The 15,443-nt window shown below is 57.3% G+C and overlaps 1 protein-coding gene and 5 non-coding genes across 10 annotated transcripts; all 6 read left to right on the top strand.

Moving 5' to 3' along the window:
• Positions 1 to 285: 285 nt before the first annotated feature.
• TRNAI-AAU (transfer RNA isoleucine (anticodon AAU)) lies at positions 286 to 359 on the top strand. The gene has a single exon. It is a non-coding gene; the product is annotated as a tRNA-Ile (tRNA).
• Positions 360 to 704: 345 nt separating this feature from the next.
• Positions 705 to 786, top strand: TRNAS-AGA (transfer RNA serine (anticodon AGA)). Its single transcript has one exon. It is a non-coding gene; the product is annotated as a tRNA-Ser (tRNA).
• A 268-nt stretch (positions 787 to 1,054) lies between these two features.
• TRNAT-AGU (transfer RNA threonine (anticodon AGU)) lies at positions 1,055 to 1,128 on the top strand. Its single transcript has one exon. It is a non-coding gene; the product is annotated as a tRNA-Thr (tRNA).
• A 2,600-nt stretch (positions 1,129 to 3,728) lies between these two features.
• TRNAP-CGG (transfer RNA proline (anticodon CGG)) lies at positions 3,729 to 3,800 on the top strand. Its single transcript has one exon. It is a non-coding gene; the product is annotated as a tRNA-Pro (tRNA).
• A 1,474-nt stretch (positions 3,801 to 5,274) lies between these two features.
• TRNAW-CCA (transfer RNA tryptophan (anticodon CCA)) lies at positions 5,275 to 5,346 on the top strand. The gene has a single exon. It is a non-coding gene; the product is annotated as a tRNA-Trp (tRNA).
• Positions 5,347 to 7,546: 2,200 nt separating this feature from the next.
• On the top strand, positions 7,547 to 11,966 carry AURKB (aurora kinase B). Of its 5 annotated transcripts, none has more exons than XR_016223779.1 (9): positions 7,547 to 7,671; positions 7,951 to 8,046; positions 9,465 to 9,567; positions 9,671 to 9,722; positions 9,888 to 10,079; positions 10,187 to 10,335; positions 10,435 to 10,583; positions 11,350 to 11,524; positions 11,654 to 11,966. XR_016223779.1 is itself a non-coding variant. In XM_008270749.5 (9 exons), exons 2-9 carry the CDS (start codon positions 7,999 to 8,001, stop codon positions 11,825 to 11,827), a joined length of 1,032 nt encoding a protein of 343 aa, XP_008268971.2. In that variant the 5' UTR covers positions 7,547 to 7,671; positions 7,951 to 7,998; the 3' UTR covers positions 11,828 to 11,966. The 5 variants fall into 5 exon arrangements, 3 of the variants coding, with proteins under 3 accessions (XP_008268971.2, XP_069916153.1, XP_089173332.1); XM_008270749.5 differs by having other exon boundaries at positions 10,187 to 10,325; XR_016223780.1 differs by having other exon boundaries at positions 7,565 to 7,671; positions 7,974 to 8,046.
• Positions 11,967 to 15,443: the final 3,477 nt, after the last annotated feature.

Raw genomic sequence — 15,443 nt, 5'->3', positions numbered from 1 at the left:
TGAGGTCAGCTCCCTGGGACTGGCAGGAACTCGGAGAAGTGAGGTTTGCAGGAGCAGACTATTTGGGGGTGCTAGTGCCTTGGCTGGTGTTGGTCCGCTTCTCTCCTAGGAGCTGCTCACAGACTGGAGACTTCAGATACACCTCTTGCGGCTGTTCAGTCTTGCCGCTAGGGATTGGTTCCAGTCGGAGTTTTGGAGCCCTTGGGATCCCGTTTGGGCTTGCGCCAAGGTTTATTTTGGGCATGCCATATATGTGGACATCTGAGGATGCACTTTCACGTAGCTGGCCGGTTAGCTCAGTTGGTTAGAGCGTGGTGCTAATAACGCCAAGGTCGCGGGTTCGATCCCCGTACGGGCCAGGCGGTTTCCTTTTCTTTGCGCACCCTCCGCCCGCTGCCGGCAGCTTTCTTACCCGGAGCCTTCTGGCCTCTGAACGACCTTCCGAATCCTGGCAGAGACCCCCGAGGTGGGCTGGGACGGATTGGGGGCTCCTGCGTCCTCTCTTCCTGGGAGCCGGGAGGGAGAGCGGGCACGAGTATCCGAGACGAGGGAGCGGGGCCGCGAGCCAGGGGTTTTCCGACTCGATCCTGCTGCATTTGTGCGGGCCTTGGGGCCTGGAACCCAAAAAGCAGTGTGCAAAGCACCGTGTGTGCGGGGCATGGGAAATAAGAAAGGTAGAGGAAAGAGCTGTTTGTTACAACCGGGTAGTCGTGGCCGAGTGGTTAAGGCGATGGACTAGAAATCCATTGGGGTCTCCCCGCGCAGGTTCGAATCCTGCCGACTACGTGGTGCTTGTTCTTTTAAAACGCACTTCCCCCCTCTCCGGGGCAACACGTGGATCCGCTCGGCAGCCCCGGGGTCTGGGGGTTCCTCAGCCTAGCACTTCCGGCTGAGCGGAAATTTCGGATGTTTCTTTTGAATCCCATAGACGGACAGGTGACGCACAATCCAGTTGTTTTGCGAAATCAGATGCGAGAGAGCTAATCGAGGCGCTGTTCTGGCGCCAAGCGGTCTCTTCCAGTAGCCCAGCCTCAGAAGTACATCCGCCAGCTTTGGCGCCGTGGCTTAGTTGGTTAAAGCGCCTGTCTAGTAAACAGGAGATCCTGGGTTCGAATCCCAGCGGTGCCTTTATTCAGCACGGGAGAGGAAGCCTTCTTCCACTTTTGTGGCTGGAACTGGAGCCGCCCGCTTTTGTTTTGTTTTATTAACAGAGAACGCAGGACTTCAATCCCGCCACCAAAACACCCTGCTTTGCTGCCGCTCCGAAAGTGGGCTTGTGGAGACCAGGGCTGGAGTTGGAGTCTGTTCAGCCGATGCCACACCCCGCCGGGAGCTTGTCCCCTGGGCCACCCCACCCTCATCCCCTACCCATGACGTCTGCTAGACCCTGAACCACTGTGCTTCGTTTGCGTCTTTATTGCATTTCTTTGCTTTGGGAACCTCACACTTTTTATATTCTGTGCATAACTCCTGCATTTGTATACTCTGAATTTGGCTCCGCGTCTAGACACTGCCAGTCCTGTATCAAGCCTTGCTGTATCAAGCCAAGCTGAGCCCATCCCTCTCCACCCGTGGTTGTCAAAGGTCAGGAGCTGGGCCAGCTGAACGGGGAGGAGAAACGAACTCCACTCCGAGGATCCCGGGGTGGACCGACAGGGGGCCTCCCTGGAGCACTGAAGGAAATACTGGCGAGGAAGCCAGAAAACACGCTCCACGGCCCGCTGGCTGGGCCTGAACCTCCTTGGAAAACAGAGGAGACTGGACACTAGCCCTTGCTGGGGGAAGATGTCGGCTTGAATGCATGGCGGGGGGGGGGGACCACACGAATCAGGCACGGCCCTGTGACCCAGAGCTCCTGGGGACACAACAGGGACACCGCCAGGCCAGGGCAGGCACAGGGCGCTGGCAGAACATTGTGGGATGAAGGGGGCATGTCCTGGGGCCTGTGTGCAGACGGCGGTCCCGGCTGTGGCCGGGGAGACTGGCTGGAAAACCTGAGCTCAGTGCTGAGCCCTGCGTAGCATTGGGCCCAGGGTACAGCAGGGAGCCCTGCGTGGATCCCAAGTTTTGCCCTACTGGAGTTCATGCTGGCTCGTGGGAAGGAGTGACAGACAACAAACACAACTAAAGTGTTCCACTAAATGACAGACTATGCTCCACAAAAGGCTTCAATCAGAGGGTAGGTGTGTCGGGGGAAGGTGCAGGCTGATTACAAAAATGCTCCACAGTGGGTGTAGGAATCGGTGACTCCAAGACGTATGCAGGATTAAAAACCCGCAGGACTCAGTAACTGACCGAGCATAGAGTCTGCAGACGAGGACTTCAGGGGAGAGCCCGGCGCGGAGGGGCGTGGAGGGGCTACCATCTCACCCTCTCCTACTCGATCTCTTTCCCACAACTGGGACCGCCCAAAGTCACACCTCAGACCTCAGCCTCCCAGGGCACAGTGTTGAAGCCGTGACAACCCCCCCTCCAAAGCACTGCACGGCCACCAGCTGTGGACACTTCGTTCTTGGGTTCAGGGTATCTGTGAACTCCCGGGGATTGTATGCAATTTTTTAGGAAGACAAAAGGATTGAGGCCTCCCCCTCGGCAAGACGCAATAGTGGCTGGGAAAGGGAGAGGGAGAGGAAGAGAGGGAGGGGAAGAGGGAGAGAGGGAAAATAAGAGGGGGGGAGAGGGGGAGGGGAAGAGGGGGAGAGGACACACCAGGTCAGTCCAAAGACCCTCTGCAGCCACCGAAAGGCCCAGGGCACTGACGCAAAGGCTGCGTTGACCTCTGCTGCCCTCCCCCACCGCCTGGCCAGAGACACCAGGGAAGGAATAAACTAAGGGCGGGACCCTCCCGTTAAGTGCCCCGCCCCCACCCCACAAGGTTTCTGTGGTTTGCACATTAAGAAGGACCTGGTCCCACAATCACAGGCCTGGGGTGTGGAACACGGTGGTTCAGCCTGCAAGGCAGACCCTCCCCCCACCTGCTGAGAGGCCCAGTGCCTGCGCTGAGGGAAGACGGGCCCGGGTTTGCAACTGACCCCACCAGATCTTGTCAGGGTGCTTAAAGGCAGGCCAGGAGGCTGACTACAAAGATGAGGATTCCAGGCCCTGGGGGGGCGGGGGGATGGACCGGGGGCAGGGGTAAGCCGATCGTCCAGGTTAGCCCTGGGCCCACAGCTGGCAGGGGGTTAGGCATGGCCAGCCACCCAGCTAGTTCAATGTCGCCTCCTCCGCGGCTCTTAGCCCCAGGCAGCGCTCCGTGTCTTTCGCGCCGCCACTGACCGAGCGCTACGGACGGGTGGGGTTCGCCGGCCCGTCACCCCAGGCGGACGCGCAGGAGCAGGCATGCATTACGAGAAGGCTGCTCGTGTTCACCTGGGGGTTTCAGGGCTTCCTAAATGTCCCCAACCAGGGAATCAACTCCACCGCCGGCCTCCCAATCTCAGCGCTGGGGGCTGGGGGGACCGAACCCACGCTGGGCAGGCGGCGGGCAGCCAGCCGGCACCGGGGGCGCAGCCGGCGCGAGCCCGAGACCACTCCCATCCACTTCCTCGACGCTATTTCCTGGGAGGAGTCTGGGCTCGCGGGCCAGGAGCCAGACGTCAAAACCTCCGCCCCACGGCGCTCGGCTGCGGGACTCCGGCCACCGAGCGCGCGCGCCTAACGTGGCGCCCCCGGGACCGCGGCCGCGCCGCGACGACCTCTAAGGGCGTTCGCGGCCAGTAGCTCGCGTCGGCTCGTTGGTCTAGGGGTATGATTCTCGCTTCGGGTGCGAGAGGTCCCGGGTTCAAATCCCGGACGAGCCCTCCTTTGGCTTTTGCTGGGTATGGAGAATCTGTGTGGTTCCCGCGACCACGCGGGACCCGGGCGAGCTGCAAAGCAAGGACACCCGGCGTGTCCCCTGGGAGGCGGCCTAGTCTTTTGTCCGAGCAGGAGTGGGGTGCCCGATCCGGCCTGCTGCTCTGCGGGGCGCCTTGCCGCGGCAGGCACGGTCTGGGTCCGAGGTGACGGCGCTGGCTGTCCAGGAGGGGGAGGGGGAGCCTGGGGCCGTCAGAGCTGGGTCTCGACAGCGTTGGAGGACGCCTGTCCCTTTCTGTCACCCGTTCTGAGGTCCGAGGGGCTGGAGGGGGGCTCCGCAGGCAGCACTGAGGACCCAGATCAAGCGTTCGGAAGGAGGCCTTCCCAGCTCACTCCTCGTTAGTATAGTGGTGAGTATCCCCGCCTGTCACGCGGGAGACCGGGGTTCGATTCCCCGACGGGGAGGCGTGCAATAGTGTTTTTTTCCTCCATCGCCCCTGAAGACGACCCGCGCTGGGCCAAGGCTTAGAGAAATCATTTAGGGGAGTTGGGGACTCAGACCCGGCTCTCGAACTCACGTTTTATGTTTCCGGTGTGTGTTTGCCATTTAAACGTGTGGCTAAAGTAGCCGTGCTTGTCTCCATATACCCCGCATTTGTGACAGGAAAACACGATGGGCAAACAGCATGCCCCGGACCCGCCTCCGTCGCCCCCCTTAGACCTGACCTTGCCTTAAAACGAGCATTCCCTACTCGGCCTCAGCCAGTCGCTTCGGCCCCGCACGACCCCGCGGCGGCCGACTCCGCGTTCCTGGTGTCCAAGCCCCTTCCTACTTCGCGGTCCGCGGCTGGACCCGCCTGAGTCCGTGCGGAGCCCGCGGTTCCAGGCGGAGGTCGCGAGCCGAGTCTAGGAGAAGAGGTGACCTCACAGACCACGTGGATGCCGCAGATTGGGTCCCCGTCCACCAGGGAGAGCGGAAAGGGGGGTAAAAGAAACAAAAATTAAAACTGCGTTGGCCGGGAATCGAACCCGGGTCAACTGCTTGGAAGGCAGCTATGCTCACCACTATACCACCAACGCTGACGCGCACAAGGTTTTCCCACAGCCTCTCAAAGCGATGCGGCTGGACGCGCCGCTCACCCTCGGGTCCGCACGGAGGAACCCACGCTGCGCGTCTTCAGCTAACTCAGTAACAGACTGAGAGCGTGGGCCGCGGGGACACCGTCCCCACGTCTCCTCCCCAGAAAAACAGGCCCAAATGCGTGAAGCCGCCTCTGCAGCGCGCGAGCCCCAGGCGTCCCGAGGCCGCAGAACTGGGCTGGAACCAGCGGCGCCCTGGCACGGCCCGCACCCAGACGCCGAGTTTAAACCCCACGTGCGTTCGCGCGCGGCCGTGGAGGCGGGGCGTGAGGCTGGAGACTCCGCCCCTCGCTGCTGACGAGATGTCGGTTCACACGACCCGTCAGGCTACTGACTCACAGCGGCCTCGTGGCGCAACGGTAGCGCGTCTGACTCCAGATCAGAAGGTTGCGTGTTCAAATCACGTCGGGGTCACGGGAGACACTCATTTTCGGCTAAGAGCTGTCTTTTCCAAGACAATGGAAAGAAATTCCTGGAAGATTTGTTACATGGGAAAAATAGGAACCTCAGTGTGTCTGCAACATTTTCCTAAACTGTCTGGATTTTCTCCTAAAATACAGCTGTGGGTACATTTATTTCACTTCACTGTTTCCATCAAATCAATCAATTAATATAGTAATACATTTAACCTCGTGAGTACGTCAGGTATCCTAACACAGAAATTGTTCAGGAACAACCCACAATTCTGGTTCCCATTTGGAGCAACAAATGTTCTCTCTTAGAAAGAATGTAGTAATAATTAATCATTGTGAAAACAATAATACTCACAATCATTCTCCTAATCACTGTTTTCATTTTTGGCGATGTACCTACTTGTCAGTGGTGCCCGTAACTTGTCCTCGGTTAATGTCATTCAATGCAATAAAATATGGCTCTACAGTCCTTATCTTTTTAATGGCCACCTAACGTCTGATGGCAGTTCTGCGAATTCTTAAACAGCTCTTCCACAGCTCGGTAGTTTGGTTTTCTGATGATCTGCACTTTTTTTCTTAGTATTTAAAAGGTTGCCCTGAGCATCTTTGTGATTCATTTTTACTCTGCCCCTACCGAATTAGGTTTGTGGCATAAATTCCTGAAACTTCCAAGTTCCCAAGTAAAAGGTCCCCTTAGCTGAACTGCCAACTGCTGCTGTCCAAAGGGCCGTACGACTTTCCCAAAGGTGATCTATTCATTATTTTGCTCTTTTTAATAATTTTTTTTCTTGTGTTCAGAATTCGGGTCCACGTTTTTTAAGTGTTTTCAATGATCTCTGATGCTCTATCTTTGTCAACTTAGCATGGAACACAAGGCATTAAATACTACTGTTAGCTGTCTCCAGATTTCTCAGAGGGCGCTAGCCTGGAGGCGTATGTATCTCCCTGCTTCTACTACGCTGAAAGTAAACAACAGAAAAACAAAGAAATGCAGCCCGGCCGCCCAGCGCCCAGCGAGCCTGGCCCTCCTTTTCTTGCCATCTCTTTCCTTGACTGATAGTGCCTTTGCTGGTGAGGCAGGCTTGGGTGGCTGGCAAGGAATGTGTCCTACCTCCCCGCCGTCCACACGGCACCCGCTGTCCAGGCTGGAACCTGGGCCTTGCCCTCCGCTCCCCTCCGCTCCGTCGCCCCTGGCCCTCCTCCTGCCAGAGTGGTCCCAATGTCTAGGGCGTCCTATAGAGCGAGACGGAGGCGGACAGGAGAGGGTGTGAGGCTAGCCCCCGACACGCCCGCTGCCCTCGCTGCCCATCCAAACTCGAGCCCCTGACTTGCGTTAGTTATTCTATAAGAAGACGCAAAGAGGCAATCCGTCTTCTCGCCTACATGTCTCTCTCTCACACACACACACCCATAACAAAATAGGAAGCAGTGCACATGAGAATCACACTCATTATTTCCGCAGCTGGTCACAAGGTCGTAGCTGGTATCTATAACCACCCTCCCGCTATCCCTTCCATATTACCCTCTGATTTCAGCAAACACCTCCTTCGCTGGTCGCCCCGAGCCTTTGCCCCTGGAGGGTCTCAGCCACCGCCATTTTGCATTCGTGAGTGTCGGTTAACACCTTAACTCAGGCCTGAAGCCCCACAGCATCCTGGTGGGAGCCGCGGCCCCATGCAGGAGCCCGGCTTGCTGCTCCTCCTGGACTACCCTACCTACTGCCAAGCCTGCCTCGCACGGGGACAGCGGGCCTCTGGCTGCCGCCAGTGTAGACGCGAGGCACCGAACGCCTGCCTTGCTCACCAGGCTCACCACTTCCACCTGTCACTCAGCCCGTGGCAGGCCCAGGCCCCAGTCGCCGTTTCTTCCTGGCTAGCGCCTGCAGCTAATCGATGCACCTTTGTTCGGGTTTGAAGACCCGGTCCCCCCGCACGGGGACCCAAGGCCCGCGTTTAAATCCCGCTGGGAACCGGGGCAGCTCGCTTCACCCACGGTGCCGGCATCGGCGGCCCGGAAGGAAACGAACTTCGATCCTGGCTCACACAGTCTCCGTTTATATTAAAAATTCACACTTTTAAAAACGAAGAGAAAGCAAAAACTCCTCTCCCCGGGTCACCGGGGGAACTTTTCCCAAACCGGAACGGAGTCGGCGGCGGCTCGCCTTCCGCGGTTCCCATTGGGTCCCCTTGGCCTACGTCATAGGCGAGAGATCCAATGAGAATTGGGCGAGGGTGGCGCCGGCAGCCAATGGGGCCAGAGCGGGAGATTTGAAAGCGCCTCGGCGGAGGCGCTGCCCGGCAGGTTCGGTAGTTCCCGGCGGCCTCAGGTGAGCCGGCCTCCGTTCGCGGGCCTCGGCCCGGTGCGGCCAGGGGCTCAGGCGGATCGCGGGGCTCCTGAGCGCTCAGGGGTGGAGAGAGAGGGTCCTGGAAGGGGGCTGGGCGGGTCCCGGCGCCGGGGCTGCGGGACGAGCGTCCGGGGTGTGGCCAGCCCTCTCACCAGCCCGGACGGCGCTTCTGGCTGGATCCATCCGATCCCACCGCTGTTTTTTGTTTGTTTGTTTGTTTGTTTGTTTGTTTGTTTTTTAATTCCCCTTTCTGCTTCTCAGGACTCTTTCCCTTCTCCGCCCAGGCGCCCTCCCCGCTACCCCGTGAGGATGGCCCAGAAGGAGAACGCCTACCCCTGGCCCTACAGCCGACCCACGGTAAGGCCACCCCGCCCCGCGGGACGCGCTGGACCACCCCCTCGGCACCGCCTGCCCCCTTATGCCCTAAGCGTGTTTTGTTCCACTTGGCCATGCGTCGATCACTGTTGGGAAGCAGGTTTTCAGGGCCCCCGGAGCCGCCTCCTTCCGGCTGAACTTGTGCCGTCTATTGGTGAGGCTTTGGTTCTGGTCTGGTGGTGGAGGGTCCATGTCTCCCCTTTGGTTCTGGTCTGGTGGTGGAGGGTCCATGTCTCCCCTGTGCGCCGGCTGCCTCCCTCGCGGAGCACTGAGCGAGGCCATCAAGAGCGGGTCTGAATGAGCCGCCATTGTCACTGCCAAAAGGAAGAAGTCTGTCCTGAAGTGGCATTGGCTGCCTCTCTGGCCTCATCTAAGCTCTAATCGGCTGAGCTTGCCAGTGTGCTGACGCTGTGGGGTTGGTTGACCAGGCCCTCACCTGGCCCCTGGTGTGAGGGTTGGGGGAGCCGGTGCGGTGTCATGGACAGGACTACAAGACTAGACAGTCATGCCTGAGACGGTGGCACAGGCCAGGGCCAAGGAGGTGAAATGTTAGGTGTTGGGGAGGAGTCCCCTGTTTTTGGCCCACTTGGGTTATTATTATTATTTTTTAAGGATTTATTTATTTATTTGAAAGATACAGAGAGAGAGTTCTTCCATCCGCTGGTTCACTCCTCAAATGCTCATGACAGGCAGAGCTGGGTCAGGCCAGAGCCAGGAGCTTCCTCTGGGTCTCCCACACGGGTGCAGGGGCCCAAGCACTTGGGCCATCCTCCACTGCTTTCCCAGATGTATGAGTAGGGAGCTGGATGGGAAGTGGAGGGCCCATATGGGATGCTGGCACTGCAGGTGGCTTTACCCGCTGCACCAGTGCCGCCCCCTGCCCCACCTCTAGGCAGAGTGGACAGTAAGAGAGAGAGAGAGACAGAGACAGAGAGAAAGGTCTTCCTTTTGCCTTTGGTTCACCCTCCAATGGCCGCCGCGGCCGGCACGCTGTGGCTGGTGCACCGCGCTGATCCGATGGCAGGAGCCAGGTGCTTCTCCTGGTCTCCCGTGGGGTGCAGGGCCCAAGCACTTGGGCCATCCTCCACTGCACTCCCTGGCCACAGCAGAGAGCTGGCCTGGAAGAGGGGCAACCGGGACAGAATCCGGCGCCCTGACCGGGACTAGAATCCGGTGTGCCGGCGCCGCAGGCAGAGGATTAATAACCCATTTTAACATGAGACTCTGAACAGAGTCTTGGGGCTGGAGGCCAAAACTGTGGTATCAGGGTTTTTCTCAGCACTGGGGGTGGATAGCACGTGGGAAGCTGTTTAGGCAGGAGCAGAAAAGCTGCTCGTGGCACATTCCAGCCGGGTCCCTGGGACAAAGGCGCCCTGAGCGCTCCGCCTTCTCCTCCTTAGCCTCAGTCTGGCCTGAACACTCTGCCTCAGAGAATCCTCCGGAAGGAGGCTGCCACCCCCTCTGCCCTTGTCCTCATGAACCGCTCCAACGCCCCGCCCACAGGCAAGTGGCCCAGGAGGGAAAGCAGGGACTGGGGGGCTGGAGTCTATGGGAGGGGTAGGGAGGATGTCCCAGCAGGGTCTCACCTCTCCCGCTCTCTCCTTAGCTGTCCTTGGGCAGAAGGGGATGGAGAACAGCAGTGGGGCACCCAACTTCACGTGAGTGCTCCCAGCCTGGAGGTGGCCAGCGGGAAGGGACGGCCCGGGACCGGCAGAAGTGGGGGAGCCGCTGTGGAGGGGGGGGGCTGAGGGAGTGGGGAGAAAGCAGACTCCTGGGCTGCCCGGCAGGCCGGCGCTGAGCTGTGTCCCCCACTTGCTGAGCAGGCGGCCCTTCACCATCGACGACTTCGAGATCGGCCGTCCTCTGGGCAAAGGCAAATTTGGAAACGTGTACTTGGCCCGGGAGAAGAAGAGCCATTTCATCGTGGCACTCAAGGTCCTCTTCAAGTCTCAGATCGAGAAAGAGGGTGTGGAGCACCAGCTGCGCAGGGAGATCGAGATCCAGGCGCACCTGCAGTACGCCCCCGCCCCGGGAGTCCAGACTGTGGCCCCCTGAGAGCTGGGCCCTATCATCTTCCCTTTATGCCCGGATGTGGCCTGAGGCCTCCTGTCTCCTGCTGCAGGCATCCCAACATTCTGCGTCTCTACAACTATTTCTACGACCGGAGGAGGATCTACCTGATCCTGGAGTACGCCCCGCGCGGCGAGCTGTACAAGGAGCTGCAGAAAAGCCGCACTTTTGACGAGCAGCGAACAGCCACGGTCGGGGCGGGTGGGCACCTGGGACCCCGGCTGGGGGCTTGAGGCTGGGGGCACGCTGCCTGTGGCCGCGGGCCTGTCCTTGTCTGACTGCCTGTCCCCGCCCTCCCAGATCATGGAGGAGCTGGCAGATGCCCTGCGCTACTGCCACGAGAAGAAAGTGATTCACAGGGACATCAAGCCGGAGAACCTGCTCCTGGGGCTGCAGGGGGAGCTGAAGATCGCCGACTTCGGCTGGTCTGTGCACGCGCCCTCCCTGCGGTACGTGGCGCTGGGAAGCCGGCCCTGGCAGGCGGCACCTCTGGGCAATCCCGGTAGGAAAGTAGGAGACGCAGAGTTCTGACCCCAGGTGCTTCCCACCCTTTTTTTTTTTTTTTTTTTTTTTTTACGGGCAGGGTGGACAGTGAGAGACAGAGAGAAAGGTCTTCCTTTGCCATTGGTTCACCCTCCAATGGCCGCCGTGGCCGGCGCGCTGCAGCCGGTGCACCGCACTGATCCGAAGGCAGGAGCCAGGAGCCAGGTGCTTATCCTGGTCTCCCATGGGGTGCAGGGCCCAAGCACTTGGGCCATCCTCCACTGTACTCCCTGGCCACAGCAGAGAGCTAGCCTGGAAGAGGGGCAACCGGGACAGAATCTGGCACCCCGACCGGGACTAGAACCCGGATGTGCCGGCGTCACAGGCGGAGGATAAGCCTAGTGAGCCGCGGCGCCGGCCCACCCTTCATTTCTAATGCCAGTGGAGAAGCACCCCGAGCTACTTAAGCAGAACCCGCTTGGCGGGCATGAGAGAGGCCTCCAGGGTTTCTTCCCCACGTCAGCACTGCCCTCCTGCCTTATCTGTTTTAGTCCCCCAGTGGAAGTACTGGGGGGCAATGTGGAGGCCACCGCCCACCCCATCCCCAGAGGCGTGACCTGGATGGAGCACTCCCCTGCTGCCTCCCAGGGTCTCTTGGCTGCCTGGGGGGGAGAGGGTGGATGAGCATGGTTGCCTGGTCCCAGGACCCCTGGCATGCCCTTCATCCCACAGGAGGAAGACGATGTGTGGCACCCTAGACTACCTGCCCCCCGAGATGATTGAGGGGCGCACGCACAATGAGAAGGTGGACTTGTGGTGCATCGGGGTGCTCTGCTACGAGCTGCTGGTGGGGAACCCGCCCTTTGAGAGCGCATCACACAACGAGACATACCGGCGCATCGTCAAGGTGGGTCACACTGCCGGCGCTCCAGGCTGCAGAGGCCAGGGGCTGGGGAGGGCAGGGTTGGACGCGCGGGTCTTTGTGGCCACTGGGGTGGAACACAGGCGGTTTCTGCTCCTTTCTCCCCTCCTGCAGGTGGACCTGAAGTTCCCCGCCTCTGTGCCCGCGGGGGCCCAGGACCTTATCTCCAAGCTGCTCAGGCACAACCCCTCTGATCGGCTGACCTTGGCCCAGGTCTCAGCCCACCCTTGGGTCCGGGCCCACTCTCGCCGGGTGCTGCCTCCCTCGGCCATGCAGTCTGTCGCCTGATGGACCCTGTCATTCACTCAGTGTTGTGTGTGTGTGTGTGTGTGTGTGTGTTTGTGTGTGTAGGGGGAAGGAGGGAGTCTGGCCTGTTCCCTTATCTGTCTTCTACCTCCTTTTTAATAAAAGCCGAGGCTTTTGTACATTGAGTGTAGATGTCTCTGGGTGGAGGCGACGGTTCCCTATGGGTAGGAGAGGTTGCCTGCCCCGGCTGGTGCAAGGGATACTGGGTCACTGCCCCCGGTAAGAGCTCGCCCTCCCAGATCCCAGCCACCGTCACCCCCCCGGCCATTTCTTTCCCCTGCTCAGACTCAGAGCCCCAGAGCCTGGGGGTGTTGGGAGACCTCAGATGCCCTCACTGTGCTCAAACACCACCCACCTCTCCCGCCAGTCGATTGTCTGACCTCTGGTTTTTCTCTCTCCTGGTTATTCTGTTCCCCTTTGCCCACCGACCTAGGAGTGACTGAACGTGGCTATGCCCTAGAAGTTGTTCGTTTTACTCCTCTGGCCAAGATGGAAGGGGAGGGGACGGACGAGCAGTGATGGGGTCTTGTTACTGATGTTAGGTCTCACTGTTACGTATGATGCTTGCTGGCCTTGATGGATATTTTTTTTAAGATTTTTAAAAAATATTTTTGAAAGAGTACAGAGAGAGAGAGAAGATCTTCCATCTGCTGGCTCACTCCCCAGATGGCCACAGCGACCAGGGCTGGGCCAGGCTGCAGCCAGCAGCGTCTGTCTCCCATGTGGGTGGTAGGGGCCCAAATATTTGGGCTGTCTTCCATTGCCTTTCCCAAGCATCTGGATCAGACAGAAGTGGAACATCCAGGACACAAGCCAGTGTCCATATGGGCTGCCAGCATCACAGGGGGAGGTTTTACCTGCTACGCACACCAGCCTCTGGCCGATCTCCTTTATCAGGTTAAGGGAGGCCTATTCTTGTCCTAGGTTGTTTTTTTTTCCCCGCCTATTTTATATCACGTATGGGCATTGATTTTTATCAGATGCATTTTTATTCAGTGGGTGAGTACATTAATGCATGTCCTTATACGAGGTGTATCTCAGTCATGCATGTGGTGGCTCCAAACTTGTTTATTCTCTCACAGTTCTGAAGCCATAAACTTTTATTTATATATTCAAGAAGCAGACATACAGAATTCTCATCATCTGCTGATTCACTCCCCAAAAGCCCACAGCAGCAAGGTCTAGGCCAGCTTAGCTCCTTGGGAGCACAATCCAGGTCTCCTTTGTGGGTGGCAAAGGCCCAGTCATTAGAGCCATCACTGCTGTCCCCCAAGGTCCACATTAACAGGAAGCTGGAGTCAGGAGCAGGAGTCAAGCCCAGGCAACGTGGGACACAGGCATCTTCACCCATGAGCCAAACGCCTGCACACCAAGGTTTATTTAAAAACAAAATACTATGGGCCGACACTGTGGCTTAGCAGGTAAAGCTGCCACCTGCAGTGCCGGCATCCCATATGGGCACCAGTTTGAGTCCCAGCTGCTCCACTTTTGATCCAGCTCTCTGCTGTGGCCTGGAAAGCAGGAGAAGATGGCCCAAGTCCTTAGGCCCCTGCACCTACATGGGAGACCTGGAAGAAGCTCCTGTCTCCTGGCTTCAGATCAACACAGCTCCAGCCATTGTGGCCATTTGAGGAGTGAACCAATGGGTGGAAGACCTCTCTCTTTCTCTCTCTCTCTCTCTCTGCCTTTCTGTAAATCTGCCTTTCAAATAAATAAATAAATCTTTAAAAGAAAAAAAAAAAACTCCCCACAAAATTCTAAATTTTAAAATGCTATTTATACTTTGTCTTATTCTACAATGTACTTAAAGCGGTTTACAAAATATATAAATTACATAAATGAGAAGTGGCTGGGGTGGGCATGACACAGCAGTTAGATCACCACTTGTGATATCCGCCCCATGTCAGGGTGCCTGGGTCCAGGTACTCCCCCTCTGACCCAGCTTCCATCTAAAGCCCGCCCTGGGAGGAAGCCGACCATGGTCAAGTACTTGGGTCCCTGTGTCTCATGTGGGAGACCTGGCTGGGGCTCCACACCCCTGGCTTCAGCTGACCCAACCCTGGCTGTTACAGACATTTGGGGAGTGAACTAGCAGATGGAAGATCTTTCTGTCCCTCTACCTCTCAAATAAGATGAAAGTAAATAAATACATTTTTTATTGGGAATACTTTTCACCAGTGAATATTAGGTATGGTAAATAGATACCTTAAAAGATGCCCGGTGTTGCCAGTCAGCAGGGAGTGCAGATCAGAACCAGATCAGGAGATGTGACAACACACCTACTGAAACGACTAAGTAAATAAGCATAACCATACCTGACAATGCCAGGTGAACGCGCGGCGGGTACGGCCACCTTACAGCCACCTGGGGAATCGGTTTTACAGTTTTCTTCCAAAACTGCACACAAGGCATCTTGTCAGGAGACACAAAGTGTCTGTTAGTTAGCTTGGGGTGTTACCAAATAATCAGCCTCCAGCAGGAACGCTCCGAGGAGGCTTGTACTCTGTGTGACAGTAAGGGAGACAGTGGGAAGGCCGAGTTCCCTAAAGAAACTGCCTCCCTGGGAAGCCCTGGGCCGGGGCTCCCACAGCGGGGGCTGGGGCTGGAGCAGGTCCAGGATACAGCAAGAGGTCCTTCCTGCACAACTTCCTTGGAAAATGAGAATTCCTCTGCCATTCAAAGGAACACACTGAGAGGCACCAGGGGACCTCAAAAGTGGTCATGGAAAAAAAATGAAAAGTTTATTTTGGTGCAAAATCACCCTGAAGTGCCCAGGTACACCGCCAATGTATTGTCCTTCTGCATTTGGTCTTTTAACATCAAGCGGTTTCTCCGTGTTGAAGTTTTCCAGTTCTTTGTTGTCTGTTTATTATCTTGTGGCTTTGTGCTGTCCGCATTTGCTCTTATTTTAAAACACCTTCATTACGGAGAGTTTATGAAAACACATTCTACCTCTGTCTTCTCGCAGGACTCTTCATGCGGAATGCGCACTGAAATGTAATTTACATGAATGTAAGGAATGAATAATTGTTTTCTGTTTGGGATTTGGTCTTGTTCGCGGAGGCTGCTCTCTGACACATGCAACATTCATATAATTGGACTCAAAAATGCCATCACTGTCTGCAAGCACTAAACTCTCGTGCAGGAAGTACAAAATCCACCACAAACATGCCTGCATTCCCGGGGCCGCGGGCATCGCAGCAACAGTCACCCCTGTCCCCGCAGAGAATATAGGTGCACACAGGCCTTTTTGATCAAATGATGTTTTTACAACACATGGAAAAGAACATTGCAAAGCTCCACTGCCGACAGAGGTAACATAACCAAGAGTGCAGGGTATAGGCAACCGCGGGAGGAGGCCTGGGAACTTGAACTCCCTGGAGCTTCTTTTTCCAGGACACTTTGATTGTAAAGTTGCACTCAGAGGTTGGGGGTGGGGGGCAGACCACCACAGACAGGGAGCCCCTCTCCAGCTGCAAGAAATGGGTTGGAATGAACTTTTGTAATAGGCAATTCTCCACTTAGGGGAGGGCGGAGGGCGGTGCCACCATTTTCTGAACATACAGTCCATGATGCGTGTTGCTTACATGTATGAGCA

The sequence above is a fragment of the Oryctolagus cuniculus genome, chromosome 17 (assembly GCF_051225735.1).
Source record: "Oryctolagus cuniculus isolate XC-2025 breed Fujian yellow rabbit chromosome 17, ASM5122573v1, whole genome shotgun sequence".
Taxonomy (NCBI): Eukaryota; Metazoa; Chordata; class Mammalia; order Lagomorpha; family Leporidae; genus Oryctolagus; species Oryctolagus cuniculus.
Note: the sequence above shows the minus strand (reverse complement) of the source record. Positions and strands in the feature narration are given on the sequence as shown.